At 41.4% G+C, this 19,071-nt stretch overlaps 1 protein-coding gene across 4 annotated transcripts in view; it reads left to right on the top strand.

The window, feature by feature from the left end:
- Positions 1-19,071, top strand: part of HSD17B2 (hydroxysteroid 17-beta dehydrogenase 2) — an 81,532-nt gene that overhangs the window by 41,570 nt on the left and 20,891 nt on the right. For 3 of the 4 annotated variants that reach the window (XM_025426975.3, XM_025426974.3, XM_025426973.3), the window contains exons 2-3: positions 7,438-7,650; positions 11,343-11,528. In XM_025426975.3, coding sequence (XP_025282760.1) covers positions 7,438-7,650; positions 11,343-11,528 — 399 coding nt within the window. The remainder of the gene's footprint in view (positions 1-7,437; positions 7,651-11,342; positions 11,529-19,071) is intronic. The other variant, XM_025426976.3, reaches the window with a different exon arrangement.

Genomic DNA, 19,071 nt, shown 5'->3' with positions numbered 1-19,071 from the left:
ACAGAGACAAGGAAGGCATCTGCATTGAACAATAGATTTTTGCTCAACAATAGGACTGTCATAGCTAGAGAGAAGTCAACACCTGGATTCATAGCTGCAAAGAACAGACTGACTCTTGTTAGAGGCTAATGCAGCTGGTGACTTGAAGTTGAAGCCAGTGCTCAATTACCATTCTGGAAATCCTTGAGCCCTTCAGAATTATGCTACATCTACACTACCTGTGATCTACAAATGGGACAAAAAAGCGTGATGCCAGCGCATCTGTTTACAACATGGTTTACCAAGTATTGTAAGCCCACTGTTGAGACTTACAGCTCAGGAAAGAAAAATTCCTTTCAAAGTATGACTTCATTGACAGTGTACCTGGTCATCCAAGAGCTCTGATGGAGGTCGATAATGACATTCATGTTGTGTTCATGCTTGCTAACACAGCATCCATTCTGCAGTCCATGGATCAAGAAGTAATTTTGACTTTCATGCCTTATTATTTAAGAAATACATTTTTTAAATAATTTTATTTATGATAGTCATACAGAGAGAGAGAGAGAGAGAGGCAGAGACATAGGCAGAGGGAGAAGCAGGCTCCATGCACCGGGAGCCTGACGTGGGATTCGATCCCGGGTCTCCAGGATCGCGCCCTGGGCCAAAGGCAGGCGCCAAACTGCTGCGCCACCCAGGGATCCCAAGAAATACATTTTGTAAGGCTAGAGATATCGTAGTGATTCCTCTGATGGATCTGGGCAAAGTCAGTTGAAAACCTTCCAAAAAGGATTCACCATTCTAGATGCCATTCAGAACATTGATAATTCATGGGAAGGGGTCAAAATATCAGCATTAATGGAAGTTTGGAAGTTTGATATATGGATATCAACCCAGATCATGACCTTGAGGGATTCAAGGACTTCAGGGGAGAAAGTCAGTGCAAATGTGGTAGAAAGAGCAGAAGAATCAGAATCAGAAATGAAGCTTGAAGATGGAACCACATTGCTGTAATCTCATGATAAAACTCTCAATGGGTGAGGAGTTACTTCTTATGGATGAGCAAAGAAAGTGGCTTCTTGGGAAAGTGCTTTCTACTCTGGATGAAGATGTTGTAAGGATTGTTGAAATGACAATAGAGGATTTAGAATATTACATAAACTGAGTTGATAAAGCAGCAGCAGGTTGGAGAGGATTGACTCCAATTTTGAAAGAAGTTCTACTGTGTGTAAAATGCTATTAAATAGCATCACATGAAACAGAGAAATTGTTCTCAAAAGGAAGAGTTCATGGATATGGCAAGCTTTATTTTTATCTTATTTTAAGAAATTGCCACAGCAACCACTTGGTCACCACCAAGATTGTCACAAGATTGTCACACCACCCCACTTGGTCACCAACCATCAATATTGAGGCAAGACCCTCCACCAGCAAAAAGATTATAACTTTCTGAAAGCCCAGATTATGGTTATAATTTTTTATCAATAAAGTATTTTTTAATTAATTAATTTATTTTAAGCAGGCTCCACACCCAATAAGGGTATTGAACTCACAAACCTGAGATCAAGAATCCCATGTTCTACTGACTGAACCAACCAGGTACCTCCATAAAGTTATTTTTTAGTTAAGGCATGTGCATTGTTATTTTAGACATGAAGCTATGTTGCATTTAATAGACTACAGGATAGTGTAAACATAACTTTTATATGCACTGGGAAATCAAAATGTTCATTTTACTTGCTTTATTGTGGTTTACTTTATTATAGTGGTCTGGAACTGAACCCACAATATCTCTGAGGTTTGCCGGTATCTACTATATAGCAGGCTCTTCCTAGGAACTTTCTCCAGAGAGAGTTAGGTCCTGGATTCACAAAGCTGGTTAAAGGTACTACCTTCAAAAATATCTCTGCTCAGAAAACAAGGGGTCAAGATCAATGTGTCTCCTTCTTCTCTCACTTAGCATAAGTTTTCAAGATTCACCATTGCTGTGATGTGTATCACTTTTTCCCCTTCTATGTCTGAATAATATTTCACTGTATGGATACACTACATTTTGTTTATCCATTCATCAATTGATAGACATTTGGGTGGATGACACTTTCTTACCTTCCTTTGTACATACCCTGGCTGAGTTTATTTGCTGCATGGAACCGAGGGCCCAGCCTTCATCTCCGCACTGCAGGACGATTCTCTGTGCAGAGAGGGAATATGTTGGCTCCTGATATGACACAAACCTGTCAGGGGAACTGGAAGCTTTCAAATTCATGGCCCGAATATGTCTAGCTGTGCCAAACAACCACGAAGCAGAAGCGCAGGAATGGTGCTTCACAAGTGGGAGGGGCCCTCCATCAACACCTGGCCTCACTGGCAGAGCATATATAACCCAGTTCCAGATCCACTCTTCACTCTCATCTGGTTCTAAGTTAGTTATTTTCAGGTGAATCATACCCTTCCTTGCTGGGCCACAAGAGAACCATTCTGGAGTTGGCTTCCCCATACCTCCCCTCTCTACTTATACAGATAAAGGAGAAGGTGGCTGGTCCAAGATGATGAAGAGGCATGGACTTGGATTTAGACTCTGGCAAAGAGTCAAAGTCCATTCCTACTATCTCTATGACACTAGTATCTCTCCTTTTCAGGTTTCCCATGTGTAAAATGGGAAAGGAAATCTTGACTGTTGACATTTGGAGAATAATTTTGCAAGACAGTACTGATCACCAGTGACATATGGGGTTTCCAGAAAAGGGTCGCACACATTGCACCTAATGTCTCATGATCTTGCTCCTGTCTAGGATCTGGCCTCACCGCTGTAGACTCAGAAGTTGGATTTGTCCAGCTGTAGATCTATTTCTACAGGGCAAAGCCACATTCACTGGACTCTCAAAACCGTTGTACAAGCATATTATTATATTTTAGAAGACCCACAATTCTAACATGCTAACAGGCTGAGATTTGTCATATGGCCCAGATACTTGTGTGTGCTTCAAATGCTACTGTCTCTTCCTCTGGCCAGGCCCAGGTCGTGAACCATGCATACACAGAGGCCAGTTTCCTGAGCATAGATGCACGTGGATATATGAGGAGGAAGGAGATGGAGCAAAAATTAAATGCAATCAGCATTATTTATAGCAGCCAACACATGGAAGCAACCCAAGTATCCATTAATAGCAGAATGGATAAAGAAGATTGGTACATCCACCCCCCCCATGCATGCTGGAATATTATGCAGCCATAAAAAGGAGTGAAAGCTTGCCATTTGCAACAGCATGGATAGACCTAGAGGGTATCATGCTAAGTGAAATAAATCAGATAGTCAAAGACAAAGACCATATGATTTTACTTATATGTGGAATCTAAAAAAACAAAACAAACAAATAAACAAAACATCAAAAACAGATACAAAAATGCAAAGAAGAAAAGTGGTAGTTGCCAGAGAGGAACGGGCTAGTTGCTGGGCAAAATGGGTGAAGGGGAGTGGAAGGTACAAGCTTCTTCCAGTTATGCAGTGACTAAGTCCACGGGGATGAAAGGAACAGCACAGGATGATATAGTCAGTGGTATTATAACAGTGCTATTATGGGGACAGATGGTAATTGGTGAATACAGCATAATGTATAGACATGTGGAATCACTATATTATGCACCTGAAACTAATGTAACATAGTGTCAACTATAACTTTTAAGAAGTTAAATGCAATCAATGGCAACTAGATGCCTTCATTTCATAGTAGGGATGCCTACTATGAAATTTTGTTTTAAAATTTGTGAAACAAGTTTAGCAAAAATATATTGAGAATAAAAGCCAGAAACTGGTAAAAGCCAAATGAAAAAAATATACAGTCTTCCCCCAAATGTTGATAAGGACCTAGTGCATTCAGGAGACAGGCCCAGGTGAGATGTGTCAGACCTGGCCTGGTCGGGAGAGACTATGCTCGACCCCACACGTGGGATGTGACGCGGTGGCGCCGCTCAGTCCAGATCCACAACAGAGCAAACTACGGGGGAATCTTACAACAGAAGGAACAGGAGTGCCCACACTTTGTCTTAAGGCTGCCACTCTCTCTCGGGCAGTGTTTGAACATACCAGCCATGTAGCCTTCTCTGTTGCACCTTTTCCTACACTTACAGGGCTGGGTAATCTTCATTCTAATTGGAATGATCTTGAAAAGAAGAGAAATTAGGGGTGCCTGGGTAGTTCAGTCGGTTAAATGGTAATTTCAGCTCATGTCATGACCTCAGGGTTCTAGGATCAAGCCCCACCTTGGCTCCCCACTCAAAAGGGCATCTGCTTCAGGATTCTCTCTCCCTCTGCCCCTCCCTCCCCGCAGCTTGTGTGTGCTGTCTCTCTCTCTCTTTCTCAATAAATCTTAAACAAGAGAAATTATCCAAAAATAAGTACTTTCTTATAGCAAAATGGAAGACATTAAAAATCAGACCCCTTCCATCCTGCCTCTCCCTCTAAGGGCAACTACTGTTACCATTTTGGTGTCTTTCCTTTCAAAATCTTTTTTTTTTTTTTTTTTTTTTTACATTCCCACACAGACAGGTATAGAATTAGCTCCCTCCCTTTTTGGAGGGCATAAATTGGATTCTATCTAATGAGCGTTATACTGTAACTTATTTTGCTTCACAAAATATCTTGGAGCAAAATCCATGTTCGTTTATATAGTTCTACCCCGTCTTTTAAAATTGCTGTCATGTTCCATTATAGGGACCATAATTTATGTCCTCATTTTCCCATTCGTGGACATTTAGGTTAGTCATTTCTTTTGTTATTATATACAGTGCTGTAAAGAACATCACTTAGTGTATCTCTGAATATATGTGTTTGTTCTCTGGGACAGATAGTGAGACTTTTTTGGACAAAAGATATGCACATTGAAAATGGGCATCGACTTAAGCTTTCACATTTATAAGCAATGCATGTAAATGCCTGTTTCTCTAACCTTTCTTTTCTTTCTCTCTTTATCTCTTTCTTATTCGAGTATAGTTCACAGTGTTACATTAGTTTAGGTGCACCACTTAGTGATTTGACGAGCTATACACTATATGATGTTCAACACAAATGTAGCTCCTATTTGTCCTGTTACATGACTACTACAATATCGTTGACTGTATTCTTTATGCTATGCTTTTCCTTATTTCCTAACTAAAAGTCTGTATCTCCATCTCCCCTTTACCCATTTGTCCAACCCCTGTCCCCCTCTTCTCTGACAATCATCAGTTTGTTCTCTGTATTTACAGGTCTGATTCTGGTTTTTTTGTTGGTTTATTCATTTGCTCTTTTAGACTTCATTTATCAATAGAATCATTTGGTATTTGTCCAATTTATTTCACTTAGCATAAAACCCTGTAGGTCCAACCATGTCGTCTCAAATGGCATGATCTCATTCTTTTTTACGGTTGAGTCATATTCCTGTATGTGTAAAACATATTTTCCTTATCTATTCATCTACTGATGGACACTTCGGTTATTTCCATTTCTTGGCTATAATAAACGATGCTGTAATAAAATAGAGATGCATGTATCTTTTCGAATTAGTGTTTTTGCTTTCTTTGGGTAAATACCCAATAGTGGGGTTATTGCATCATATGATATTCTTATTTTTAATCTTTTAAGGAACCTCTATATTGTTTCCACAGTGACTGCACCAATTTGCATTTCCATCAACAGTGCATGAGTGTGCTTTATTCTCCATATCCTTGCTAATACTTGTTGTTTTTTTGTCATTTTGACTTTAGCCATTTTAACTGGTGAAAGGTGTATCTCATTGTGGTTTTGATTTGCATTTCCCTGGAGATGAGCGATGTTGAGCATCTTCTCATGTGTCTGTTGGGCATCTGGATGTCTTCTTTGTGAATATGTCTATTCAGTGCCTCTGCCCATTTTTAAATCAGATTGTTTGATTTTATGGTGTTGAGTTTGTCCTTTTGTCTTCTGATGGTGATCATCCTCTTCTTAGGAAGAGTAACACTTCCATTCAGATTGCAGACAGGTCTTATTAGCTTGGAAGTCAAATGTCTTTTCTGATCACTTACATACTGATCCTTGAGTTGATTGTCAGTGTGCTCTCTGATTTCCTGTATTTTCCAATTCTTAGATAGATACCTGACTATATATAGCCCCTGGCTGCTGATAAAAGAGACGCCTGGGGGTGCCTGGGTGGCTCAGTGCCTTCGGCTCAGTGCCTTCGAGCTTCTCACTCAGGAGGGAGCCTGTTTCTCCCTCTGCCTCTCCCCCTGTCGGTGCCCAGTGCTCTCACTCTCTCTCTCCCCCGACCCTCAAATAAATAAATAAATAAATAAATAAACTTAAAAAAAAGAGAGAGAGAGAGAGAGACCCCTCAAGGTTTACAGGAAAGACCACATGACACAGCCAATATGAAGATGATTTCTCTCAGGACGCTGGGTGGCTCAGTGGTTGAGCATCTGCCTTTGACTCAGGGCATGATCCTGGGATTCGGGATCAAGTCTCACATTGGGCTCCTTGTGGAGAGCTTCCTTCTCCCTTTGCCTATGTCTCTGCCTCTCTCTCTGTGTCTCTCATCTTTAAAAATCTTTTTTAAAAAGAAGATGATTTCTCATCTTTAGAGCTTTAGAGACATATTAACTGTTACGTGTTTATTTTGCTATGGCTCAACAGGTGATTTTAGGTCTATGTTGCCTTCATTCAGAATTTCAGATACCTATTTTTTGTACTTGTTGGTATAAAACAATTTTTACGAGGTCCATAATATCCTGCAGACTGGGTTGGGTAAACTCTCATCTCAAATTCTGAGAGGTATTTTACATATTATGTCATCTGCTTATTTACACTAAACAATGCATTTAGGGCTTTCTATCTGGTTTCTATTGCAAGCTTCTTTTTTTTAAGATTGGTTTCTATTCAGTGGTTTGGGAGAAGGCCATCATGAGGGAAAAAGTTCCAAGGAAGTAAGAAGTGCAGATGGCTATGAGCCACCATCTTTCATAACCTAGAAGGAACTGGGAAGCTTCTTGTTAATGACTTTTGTCCACTCCGAACCAGGACTTAACATTTTATTACATTTCTAAAACCTAAAACCAGCTCCAAAGTATTAATTTGTAATGAATGAGTCACTGAAGATTTTATGGAGTGATGGAGGTTACACCAAATATGACACAGCAGAGATTAATAGAAAAATTTCCAGTAGATGTCTTACCTTAGCTCTCCCTCCTCAGTTCTTTGGCCACCAACCACTCCTAGACCGTCCCATCATCAGTAATTCTCCTTCCTCTTTTCTTCTTTTTACACAGAGAAGTGTGTCTGTTTTGGCTTCTCTGCCCATTTTCCCATTTAGCAGATAAAGAAACTTCCTTAAGTCCCACTCTCTCCAGAAAACATGGGCAATCATACATAGTATCAGTGTTTTCCTTATTAAGTAATTTCTCCTGGCACTTGAGTTTGAACCCACTTTGTATTGTCTTAATCCCTTGCAGGTGGCGATTCCGGATTTGGTCATGCTCTATCTAAATATCTAGATGAGCTTGGCTTCACGGTATTTGTGGGAGTTCTGGATGAAAAGGGATCAGGAGCAGAGGAATTGCGAAGAACCTGCTCCAAGCGCCTCTCTGTGCTCCAGATGGACATCACCGACCAGCAACAGATAAAAGACGCCCACAGCAAAGTGGTGGAAAAGTTGCAGGACAGAGGTATTACCTTCATCTGTCCATGACCTCAATTGCCACTTACTCTCCTAGCAAATGACCCATACTGATTCCATCCTTTCCTAACCACCACTCTCTAGTCCGTTCTGGCTGCTGATCACATCTTGAGGACACCTGTTGGCTTTGGGCATGTCTGGATCCTTAAAAAATGTCATCAGGGCTCAGTCTCTGTTTCTTGGCTCTGCTTTCTCTCTTGTTGGGTTCATGCTTATCCCTCTTATGAGTGTGACTTCATGGTGTCTTATTCAAGGAGATATTCAATACAGACCCCTCTGGTGAGGCTCAGAGAGGTAGCATTGGCCATACTGAATGATAAAGCAATGGGTTCTAGATATGGAAATACCACGTCAGCAACCAGGGATGTAAGGGTGTGGTGAAAAAACTTTCCAGTGTGTGAGTCCATGCTGTTTTATGGCCAGAATTCTGAAGAGCAATCCTCTTCTGAGACCAAATTGCCAATATACCTTCTGTCTGCTTTCCTTGAAGTTCTCTCAATCTCAGCCTCTCAAATCAAACAGAAAGGAAAGCTGTCAAACAAGAGTTTAAAATCACTGAGAAGGATGTGTCCTAAAGAATCCTCTGGGACCTGTAGACAAACGACAAAACCCCAGATCCTGTAAGATGGCTGGCCCTGCTCTATGTTCCCATGCAGCATATTATTACATAAGTATTAACATATTTTTAATAATTAAGTAACGTTAATTATCTTTAAACTTAATAGTTCCCATAGGCGTAATGGGCTTATTGGCCTGCTTGCCTGCTTAAATTCTAAGCAGAGGCTGGCAAACTTTTTTTTTTTTTTAACATTTTATTTTAAAAGAATTGTGGTTTCACAGGAAGTTGTCAATAAATGTACAGAGAGATCCTGTTCATGCTTTGCCAAGTCACCCTCAATGTTAACATCTTGCATAACCATAATACAATGTCAAAACCAGGAAACTGGCATTGGTATAATCCTCAGAGCTTATTTGGATTTCACCACCTATACATACAAGTGTGTGTGTGTGTAACTTTGTGCAAAGAACCACAATCAAAATACAGAACTGTTCCACCACCACCAAGCTCCCTCATGCTGCATTTTTAATTTTAATTTATTATTTTATATTTTTTTTTTTAAGAGAGAGAGTGCCAGCAGGCATTGGGGGCTAAGGAGGAGGGGCAGAGGGAGAGGGAGAGAGAGAGAATCCTAAGCAGGCTCCAAACCTGGGGCAGCCCAATGTGGGGATCGATCTCATGACTCCTAGATCTCAATCTGAACTGAAATCAAGAGTCAGATGCTCAACTGACTGAACCACCCAGGTGCCCCTCTCATGCTATGTTTTCAGAGTCATATTTCCATCCCTAACCCCTGGCAATCACAAATCTGTTCTCTCTCTAACACTGTCACTTAAAGAACATTATATAGATCTGCCATCTATTTTTGTTCAGCCTTTGAGCTCAGGATGGTTTTTGCGATTTTAAATAGTTAAAACAATCAGAAAAAGAATATTATTTTGACAAGTGAAAATTATATGGAATTCAAATGTCAGTGTCCCAAAATCAAGTTTTATTGGAGCTTTGTTCCCATTTTCATTCATTTACAGATGAAGACTGTGGCTGCTCTTAGAGAATAATGGCCGGCAGATTTGAAACAGTAGTGCCTGCAACTAAAATATTCACTATTTGACCTTTCATAGAAAAAGTTTGCTGACCTCCATTCTAGTGCATCCTCAAACTGCTGCCTTGCATGTTGCCTGTCAAAGGTATGCATCAGGCTGACTGAATGAAAACCATCACTTGGAAATGTGAGCACTCTGCACTCATCACCATCCTCATACTAATTGTTGAGCTCTTATTATCAGCTAGGCTATTATCTAACTTAATGCTCCCAGTCATTACTGTGTGTAAATGTCAGACCACCAGCTCAGGTATGTGTGAGAAATGTAATTTTTCTACAACTCAACTCTGTTTCTATTTTGAGCCCTCTTTCTGCCATGTGGCAAAATCCATTTCAGTTTGAGCTTCACCTCATTTCCCCAGGGTAGCATCTAAATTCTTGAGGATGAGACATTTCATCTTCGATCATCAGTGTTTCATGCTGGCCCCTGCTGAGATGTTCAATGCTCTGTCCAGTCCTTGTGCAATTTGGGGCCCACCCACCTCTTTGATGCCATCAAAGGCTGGACCTCCTGCCATTTGTGTCTCTGCTAGCACTGAGGCTCATTCGGCTTCTGTATATACCACAGGTTCTCACTCTGGAGTGTGTCCCAGGGTCACTTGGAGAGCATGTTCTATCACAGATGCTGAGCTTCAGCAACAATTTCTGATCACCAGTTTCTGATCCAACAGGTCTGAAGTGGGGTTCTAGAACTTGCATTTTTTTTTTTTTTTTGAGAGAGAGAGAGAGAGCACACGTGCAAGAGAGAAGGGGAAGGGCAGAGGGAGAGAGAGAGAATTTTAAGCAGGCTCCATGCCCAGCACGGAGCCCAAAGTGGGGCTCAGTCTCATGACCCTGAGATCATGACCTGACCCAAAATCAAGAGTTGGATACTTAACTGACTGAGCCATCCACTCCTAGAATTTGCATTTCTAATAAGTTCCCATTTGACGCTGCTGGTTCTGGATCACATCTTGAGAATCATTGTTCTAAACCATACCTGAGGCTCAGGGAACTCAGAATCTGCTTCAGGTTTGCCTAACTAAACATACCCCAGGTGGCATTCAGTCACCTCTGTCAGGTAAAGAGGACCTCACCTCTGCTACAGATCCTGCCACCTGAAAAATATCTGGAGTTTTTGTATTACCTCTTTCCCACCATTTAGGGCCATGGTTCCCAAGCTTGCCTGTACACTGGAATCACCTGGGGAATTTTTAAATTCAGTGTCAAGGTCCCTTCTGTCTTCTACCCCAGAATTTCTGATCTAATTGGGTGGGATGTGGCTGGGCTTTGGGAGGTGGGGGTGGGGTTAAAAAGCCCCCAAGTGGTTCTACATGCAGTCAAGATTGAAAACCACTACTTGTGGACAGAGGTTCTCCAAGTGTGGTCCAGACCTGCAGCATCAACATCACCTGGGAACCTGGTAGAAGTGTAGATTCTCAGGCCCCATCCCAAACACCCTAAATGAGACTCTCTGGAGGTGGTGCCCAGTTGTCTGTTTGTACAAGCCCTCCAGTGATTCTGATGTAATCAAATGGATTAGGCTGGTTGAGGTTTAGACTAGGGCTCAGGGACTCTGCAATCTTATTACTTGGCACCTCTCTAGTTTTCCTATTTCTCTGGATTAGGGTATCTTTTCTACTCTAGGGAAAAGGGAAGACAGGCTCATATATCATCCTGCATGGTCCTAAAGATATTACACTGTCTCTACACAGTCCTTTGAAGGAGAAACATGTCATAGGCTCTTATACTCTCTCCCTTGCTGTGTCATCTGTCCCCAGATACAACAAATATCTAGCTGTGTCCAGGAAAGTGCTTTAAGGAAAAGAAAATATCTCCAAAGACCCACTGCTTAACATTTCATATTTACTCTCCATTCAACCCCCCTATAGAAAGTAGTTTTAAGTATTCAAGGAAATTGAGGCCCAAGAGTTTGAGTGATCTGCCTAGATCCCAAATCTCAAAGAGCTTGATTAAGTGTTAAAAATCCTCTTGCTCTTCAGCATCACTGGTTATCAAAGCCATTCCTTTCTGTCCTCAGGATTGTGGGCTGTGGTCAACAATGCTGGGATCATTTGCTTACCAGCCGACGGAGAGCTCATTCCCATGACTGACTACAAAAAATGCATGGCTGTGAACTTCTTCGGGGCTGTGGAGGTCACAAAGGCATTTTTGCCTCTTCTTAGGAAATCGAAGGGCAGGCTGGTAAACATCAGCAGCATGGCAGGTGAGTTGGCCTTTCCCCACAAGTTTGAGCGGTACCTGTTATGCAAGACGTGGCTCGTTGCATTCTTTGTGGGCCAAACAAGAAAACAGGGCTTGCTCTTGCAGGACTGGGTTAGGATTAGTCAAACTGTGTGTTTACCATTGATCTTAATAACATAAAACCCTGCCTTTCAAATCCTTTCACAGTACAAACTGTCACTTCTTAATTCATCTATTCATTTCTGAGGATTTAGCATTTTATGTATCTTCATAAAACATAAGCTTCCTAGATTTGGACAGGAAATCCCTTATAGAGTTACTGGTAATCTGTTTTCAACACTCTTTGAACTGAGCACACTCTGCTGTTCCCTGTGAGATGAGTAGGCAAGTGTCTTCACCACTGGCACTGCCAGAGCTCTATGCCTTGGTTGGTGGCCCACTAGTGTTTTCCCTAAGATCTTTCCCATCATTTTGCAATCTCAAGATAGTTGAGTCAGGTGTGACATTTGATGACTCATCTTTTTCAATTTCAAAGAACAGATAGTCAATAACTTGAGTTCAAGGTTTAACAACCTCCTTTCTATAAACAATGCTAAGGTATACCATATCACTTCCTTTTTTTCTAAGCTGGCATTTTCAAACTGGGGTTTCTTTGATCCTGACTCAGCTATGGGTATGGCCATGGGATTGTCTTTCAGGCCACTGCATGGATGAAAGGGAAGCCAAGGGGGTGGGGGCTTGGACTCCAGGATCCTGCCTTTAAATAGAAGAATACTGCTCTTCACTGTTTGATTAGTTGGTTCCAAAGAAGATTTTCTTTTTTTTAAACAAGGCATCCACTAGTTATTTTGTTTTATTTTACTTCTTTGTTTTTTGAGGAGATGTTCCTCATGTTCACTAGGCAATTATCATTGTCCACCATATTCCCTTTTCTGGCTTTCATTCAGCAACTTCCTTGAACTTAACTGTTATATGAATGTGTGTTACTAAGTTGTTGGTTGGCCTAAGGAAGGAAGGAAGGAAAAGAGGGAGTGAGGAGAAGAAAAAAATGGAAAGAGAGAAGTCTAATGTGGTTAAGAGCAATGATTATTATATTTTAACTTGTATGAGAACACTGAAGTATTTCCAATTTCTTGCTCCTTGCTGAAGCCAACAAATCCTGGGAAAACACATTTGTAATATTTCACCCTTATCTTTCTTCTGAACTTCACCTTCAGAATTTTTACCTCTGTGGACACCTCACCCTTCTCAGTGCCCTAGCATAGCCTGGTACTTCTGAAAAAGTCTCCCATGCTCCTTGCCTCACTCATTCAACAAATATTTACTGAAACAACTGATAATTGCCTGCTTCTTGGCACATTGACAAGAAAATTTTTCTCTTTTCTCTCTTTGTTCTCAACTTGGAGCAGCTCATTCAGAAGGTTTTACTTAATTATCACCAAATATGCATACTACCTGCTGTAGGCCTAGTTTCTGCATGTAGGAGCTCAATGAAGAAATCCAAGTGTGAGAATGAATGAAACATGGATGAATGAATGAAGGAGTGAAGAATTTACAGTACAGAGAGTACCCATTCATACATCTTTGACTTGTCTTCTAAAGCTCTTTTTTTTTTTTAGATTTTATATTTATTCAGAGAGAGAGAGAGAGAGATTGTATATACTTGCATGCATGAATGGGGTAGGAGCAGAGGGAGAGGGGCAGAGAGAATCTCAAGCAGACTCCATGCTGAGTGCAGAGCTCAATGCAGGGCTTGATCTCACAACCTGAGATCATGACCTGAACTGAAATCAAGAATGGGATGCTCAACTGACTGCACCACCCAGGTGCTCCTTTAATGCAATTTTTAAGATCTATTTACTTATTTGAGAGAGAGAGAGAATATGAGAATGTGAACCAGGGGAGAGGCAGAGGAAGAGAGAGAGAGAGTCCCAAGTAGACTCTACACTGAGTGCAGAGGCTGACTCAGGGTCCCATCTCACAACCAGAGATCATGACCTGAGCCAAAACCAAGAGTTGGGTGCTCAACCGACTGAGCCACCCAGGTGCCCTCTATAGCTTTTTCTAAGCCAAGACTCACTACTCTCTCCTCATATATTTCCACTGGAGGGAAACCTGAGTGTTAAAATAAATCACATACCTTCACTCTTAGTCTCACCATTGGATGTGCAAATTCTTTACAATGAGCCTTACTATTTCCATTCTATCATCTTACCATCATTGCCAAGTCAACATGTCTGAAACCAGAGTTGTTATCAGCAATTCAAAGCTTGTTCCTCTTTCAGTTCTTCTCCTTGTCTGTTGAATTTCAGAGCTTTGAGCTTTCTTAGATATGTTCCTCCTTCTGCCTTTCCCTCCTTTCTCCCACCCAATCAGTCACCAAGATGTATGGAGTCTTCCCCTATCACATCCAGTGTTTTTTTTTTTTTTTTTAAGAATTTGTTTTTATTTATTCATGAGAGACACTGAGAAGGAGGCAGACACATAAGCAGAAGGAGACGCAGGCTCCCTGAAGGGAGCCCGATGTGGCACTTGATCCCAGGATCTGGGGATGATGACCTGAGCCCAAGGCAGATGCTCAACCACTGAGCCATTCAGGTGTCCTTATCACATCCAGTTTTAAATCCTTATGTCCCAAAGAAGCTCCAGAAATAAGTTCATTTGTAGGACTCAGAAGCCACCTAAGGTGTTTTATAAAGTTGTTAAAGCAGTAGCAAGAAATCAGAACAGATGGGAAGCATATGTACCTGATAGAGCAGGTGTTTGTAAAAAGAGAGGAGCAAAATTCTTAAATGTTGCTTATAGTTTCCATCAGTGATGAGAAGCAGAGAAATTAAGCAGAAAACAAAATAAGGGCATCCCTAGCATTTGGCTGACAAGAGTCTTACAAAACAATGGAAAAGATTTTGAGCAGGGTGTTAAGGAGCTATAATGTAACACAGGATCAGGAAAGTCAAGCATGTATAAAAGACAATATGTAACCAACCAATCCATAGAAATTAGCATCCAATTTAATGCCAACTTGACGTGTCTCTTGGCAAAGTTAATATAATAGCAATTTTGGAAAATGTGCTTATCTAGGAATTTATCCCTGGTATTTTTCTCATTTTGAAGTAGGGGTCATGGAGAAAGAGAGACAGGCAATCAGTCACTAATGAGTGTTCTCTAAAGGAGCTCATGGTAACCCAATTCACTAGGTTGTCTTGACCCTGGTACCCCTACCATCCTCTGCATGAGAACAATTTCAGTGGGGTAGTTTTATCATGGATGTTTGCATCAGCCAAGAGGAACTGAGCTGGAATTGATAAATCTGTTCCAGTTATCCACTGCTGCATAGCAAATAATCCCAAATAAAGTGTCTCAGGCTGGTGTGAGTAGGTAATTGGTTTGGTAGACAGTATTAGTGAGTGGTCCCTCAAATCAATACACAACCTAATGCCTGAAACCTGGAATATGTGACCTTATCTGGCAAAAGGGGGCCTTGCAAGTGTGATTGAGTTAAAGAGCTAGAAATGCCAAGATTATCCTGCATGATCTAGATGGTTCTGATACAAGAGTCCTTTTAAGAGGAAAGTGAGAGGATTAGAGTCAAAGAGAGATTAGAAGATGGAGGAAGGGACCCAGAGCCAAAGAATTGAGGTGGCTTTGAGAAGCATAAAAAGCCAGGGGAACTGATTCTCCCTTAGAGACTCCAGAAGGAATGCAGCCCTGCTGACACCTTGATTTCAGCTCAGTGAAACCTATGACCTTCCGAACTGTAAGATAAGAAATTGTTATTGTTTAAGCCACTAAGTTTGTGGTACTTTGCCGTTAACAGCAACAGAAAAGTAATACCTCTGGGTCTTCTTTAAAGGTGGATGGAGGTACATCTACCTTTCCTCCTTGTCTTCCTCACATTAGTGGGATTGGGGGGACGATGGTGGTGGTGGAGGGAGAGACTGTAGGGCTGGCCTTCCTTTCTAGTACCCAGCATCAGCTATCCATACCAAGGCTCACTCTGACCCTGGCTTTCCAGGCACTCCTGGAGGATATCTTTTGGCAGTTTTAATTCCCAGACAGATATCCTTCCTAGTAAGATATCAATTCTTTTTCTTTTTTAATTTCAACTTTATCTGGCCAATGTATTCAATTCGAATATTGTGGTAGAAATGCCTGGAGAACTGTTACCATTCGATTCAGCTTAGATAGCAAGGTACCAGTTCCTGTTGCAGTGATAAGTACATGTTTTACAATCCTAATTTGGCTCTTTCTCTATGTCAAACTGTAATTAATTCTGATGAATAAGTTATCAACTGTACCTAATTTCCTATTCCAAACATGTTACTTTCTCTAAACCCTAACACACTTACGCAACCCAGGAACACATGGACAGCTTTTCTCCTCACCATTCATATTGTGCAGAATTAACACTTAGCACCTTATTGCATTCTCCCCAAAAGCAAAGCCAACTTCAGATTAGCTCAGATCTTTAGCATAGGTTTTATTAAAGATTTTGTGCACCTGTCAGAATGGCTAAAATTAACAACACAAGAAACAACAGGTGTTGGTGAGGCTATAGAGAAAGGGGAATCCTCTTGTACTATTGGTAGGAATGAAAACTAGTGTAGCCCCTGTGGAAGTTTGCAGTTTCCTCCAAAAGTTAAAAATAGAGCTACCCTACGATCCAGCAATTCCACTACCACCTATTTACCCAAAGGCTACAAAAATACAGATTCAAAGGGGTATATGCACCTCGATGTTTATAGCAGCATTATCAACAATAGCCAAACTATGGAGAGAACCCAAATATGCATTGACTGATGAATGGATAAAGACAATGGGGTATATACATACAATGGAATATTACTCAGCCATCAGAAAATGAAATCTTGCCATTTGCAACAACGTGGATGAAACTAGAGTGTATTATGCTAAGTGAAATAAGTCAGAGACAAATCCATAGGATTTCATTCATACGTGGAATTTAAGAATCAAAACAGATGAACATATGGGCAAGGGGAAAAGAAAAAAAAGAGAGGGAAACAAGCCATAAAAGACTCTTAACACTTGAGAGCAGACTGAGGGTTGATGGAGGAAGGTGGGTGGGGGATGGACTAGATGGGTGACAGGCATTAAGGAGGGCACTTGTTGGGCAGCCCGGGTGGCTCAGTGGTTTAGCGCCACCTTCAGCCCAGGGCCTGATCCTGGACACCCGGGATGGAGTCCCACATCAGGCTCCCTGCATGGAGCCTGCTTCTCCCCCTGCCTGTCTCTGCCTCTCTCTCTCTCTCTCTCTCTCTCTTTCTCTGTCTCTCATGAATAAATAAATAAAATCTTTAAAAAAAAAAAAAAGGAGGGCACTTGTTGTGATGAGCACTGGGTGTTGTATGCAAGTGATGAATTACTGAATTCCACTCCTGAAACCAATATTACACTGTATGTTAACTAACTAAAATTTAAATTAAAAAAAAGATTTTGTGCAAAGATTGAAGAAAGGGCTATATTCTATACCACAAAACTCATTTTAATGAGAAGTCTTTTAGACGCTTTTTTTCTCCTCCCCAAGGTCTTCAACTGTTAGCCACCTCTCCTCTGGTTAAGATCCCTCTCCCACTGCCGGCTGGACAATCTCCTTGTCTTCCTTTTAGAGTTCATCTGTTTTGTAGCATATATCAGAACTCCATTGCTTTTTAAAGCTGAGTAATTTCCCACTGTACAGACAGACTGCCTTTTCTTTACCCATTCGTCAGTCGATGGACATTGGGTTTCTTTTTTTCACTATTGTAGTAACACTGCAATGAACATTCATGTGCAAGAGTTTGTACACTGAAAATTCTATGTGAGACTTAGCTATTACTATCACTTTCTGTGACCTGAATAAGTCAGTTAAGCTCTTTGCACTTTGATTTTTTTTTTAATCTTCTAAAATAGAGTTAATGAGGATAGTAATTGAACCTACCTCTCAAGACAGTTGTAACCCATAGAACTAACTATAATGCTGGAATACTCAGAACAGTGCCTGGCATGTAGTGGACAGCTAACTGATATTAAAAATTGTTCTGAAGCATTTGTTGGGTACTATCAGATATATGATCCTAATAACCCTGCATAGTATTAGTATCCCCATTTTGCAGCCATGAAAACTGAGGTTCAGGAGAGTTATGTGACCAGCCCTCCAGCTAGAGCTGTGATTTGAATTTTGGCTTCATATTTTGTCTCACTAAGCCACAGTCTCCCTTGCTGATTCAGCTGGTTCAGGTGTTACCACCATGTCAAACACAACCAAGAGCCTCAAAAGATCTCCCCAAAGGTGTCACCTCCACCATCTTCCTCTAGCCCCACTGCTGGATGTTTGCTCCAGCCTCACCCCTATTCCCAGGTGGGGATAAGGTCAACGTAGTCTGTGTCTAAATCTACTCCTATGGATGGGAAGTTCCAGGATCAGGGCAGGGAAGAAATGCAGCTTCTTCAAATTATTTTCTAGGATATACACAGAAGAGTCAACCACATTTTAAATACAACCTTCCCTTCCACATTTCCCATCTCTGAAGGAAGGAACAAGTAACAGAAAGAGTAAGAGAGACACCATAGCTACGGGGTAGCTATGCAGGTAGAATCAGATTTCGAAAAGAAGAGGAAGCCAACATGGAGACAAACTGCCCAGGTTTTGATACTGTCTTTATCACTGGGAACTGAGTGACCCAGAACAAGGTCCTGAGCCCCTGGGTGGTGGTTTCCTCATAGGATGATGGGTATAAGAATTGCTGCTTTCTAGGGCCATGGTGAGACCACATGCAATGACGTATGCGTAAGCGGGAGCATCACACCTGGCAGGTGGCTGACTTAAGGGGCCTCTCTGCGGAGAGGCTGGCTGTATGTGTGCCTGTGGCTTTCTATCCTCCATGTACTGGTACCACCACCCCTGACTGTGACACTGAGTTTCCTTCCATCCTACTGCTCCCTGCCACATACTAGCCCCTGGGCCGATAACTCCAACAGTTCACTACTTCCACATCAGACCTTACCTGCTCTGGGAGAATCTTAACCCTGTCATCATGTTTATCATCCCTCTCAGAGAAATGGAATAGCTCTTTAACTTAAATCCCTGCAAGGCAGTTGGATAAATATTTAACCAAGTCTCAGAGGAACTGGGAGGTGGCTCTGATTGATTGTACAAAGGGCAGTAGAAAAATCTTTGTTTGAGAGGTTTAAAAGCCTTTTCTGGCCAGTTTTCCTCTTAAATTGCAGAGTAAACAGTTGCAAGCTGTGCTTGAACAAAAACGGTTGAAAACAAACAATTTAAAACAACTCCAGCCTCGGGGATTTTGAGCCAGTTGTGGTTTGAATCCTGCTCTTTCGTTACCAGCTGGATGATCGCAGGCAGGTCACTCTACTTCTCAGAGTCCATTTTATCATCTCTCCGTGATAGGCTGATGTAGCCTGAGTCTAGGGCAGCGTTTCTCAACTTCAGCAGTATTGATATTTGGGGGACGCTAATCCTTTCTGTGTGGGGCTGTCTGATATACTGGAGGATATTTAGCAGTAACTGTTTTCTCAACCCAGTAGATGAAAGTAGCACCCCCACC

The sequence above is a fragment of the Canis lupus genome, chromosome 5 (genome assembly GCF_003254725.2).
Source record: "Canis lupus dingo isolate Sandy chromosome 5, ASM325472v2, whole genome shotgun sequence".
Lineage (NCBI taxonomy): Eukaryota > Metazoa > Chordata > Mammalia > Carnivora > Canidae > Canis > Canis lupus.
The sequence above is the reverse complement of the archived record's forward strand: the minus strand, read 5'-3'. Positions and strand labels throughout refer to the sequence as shown.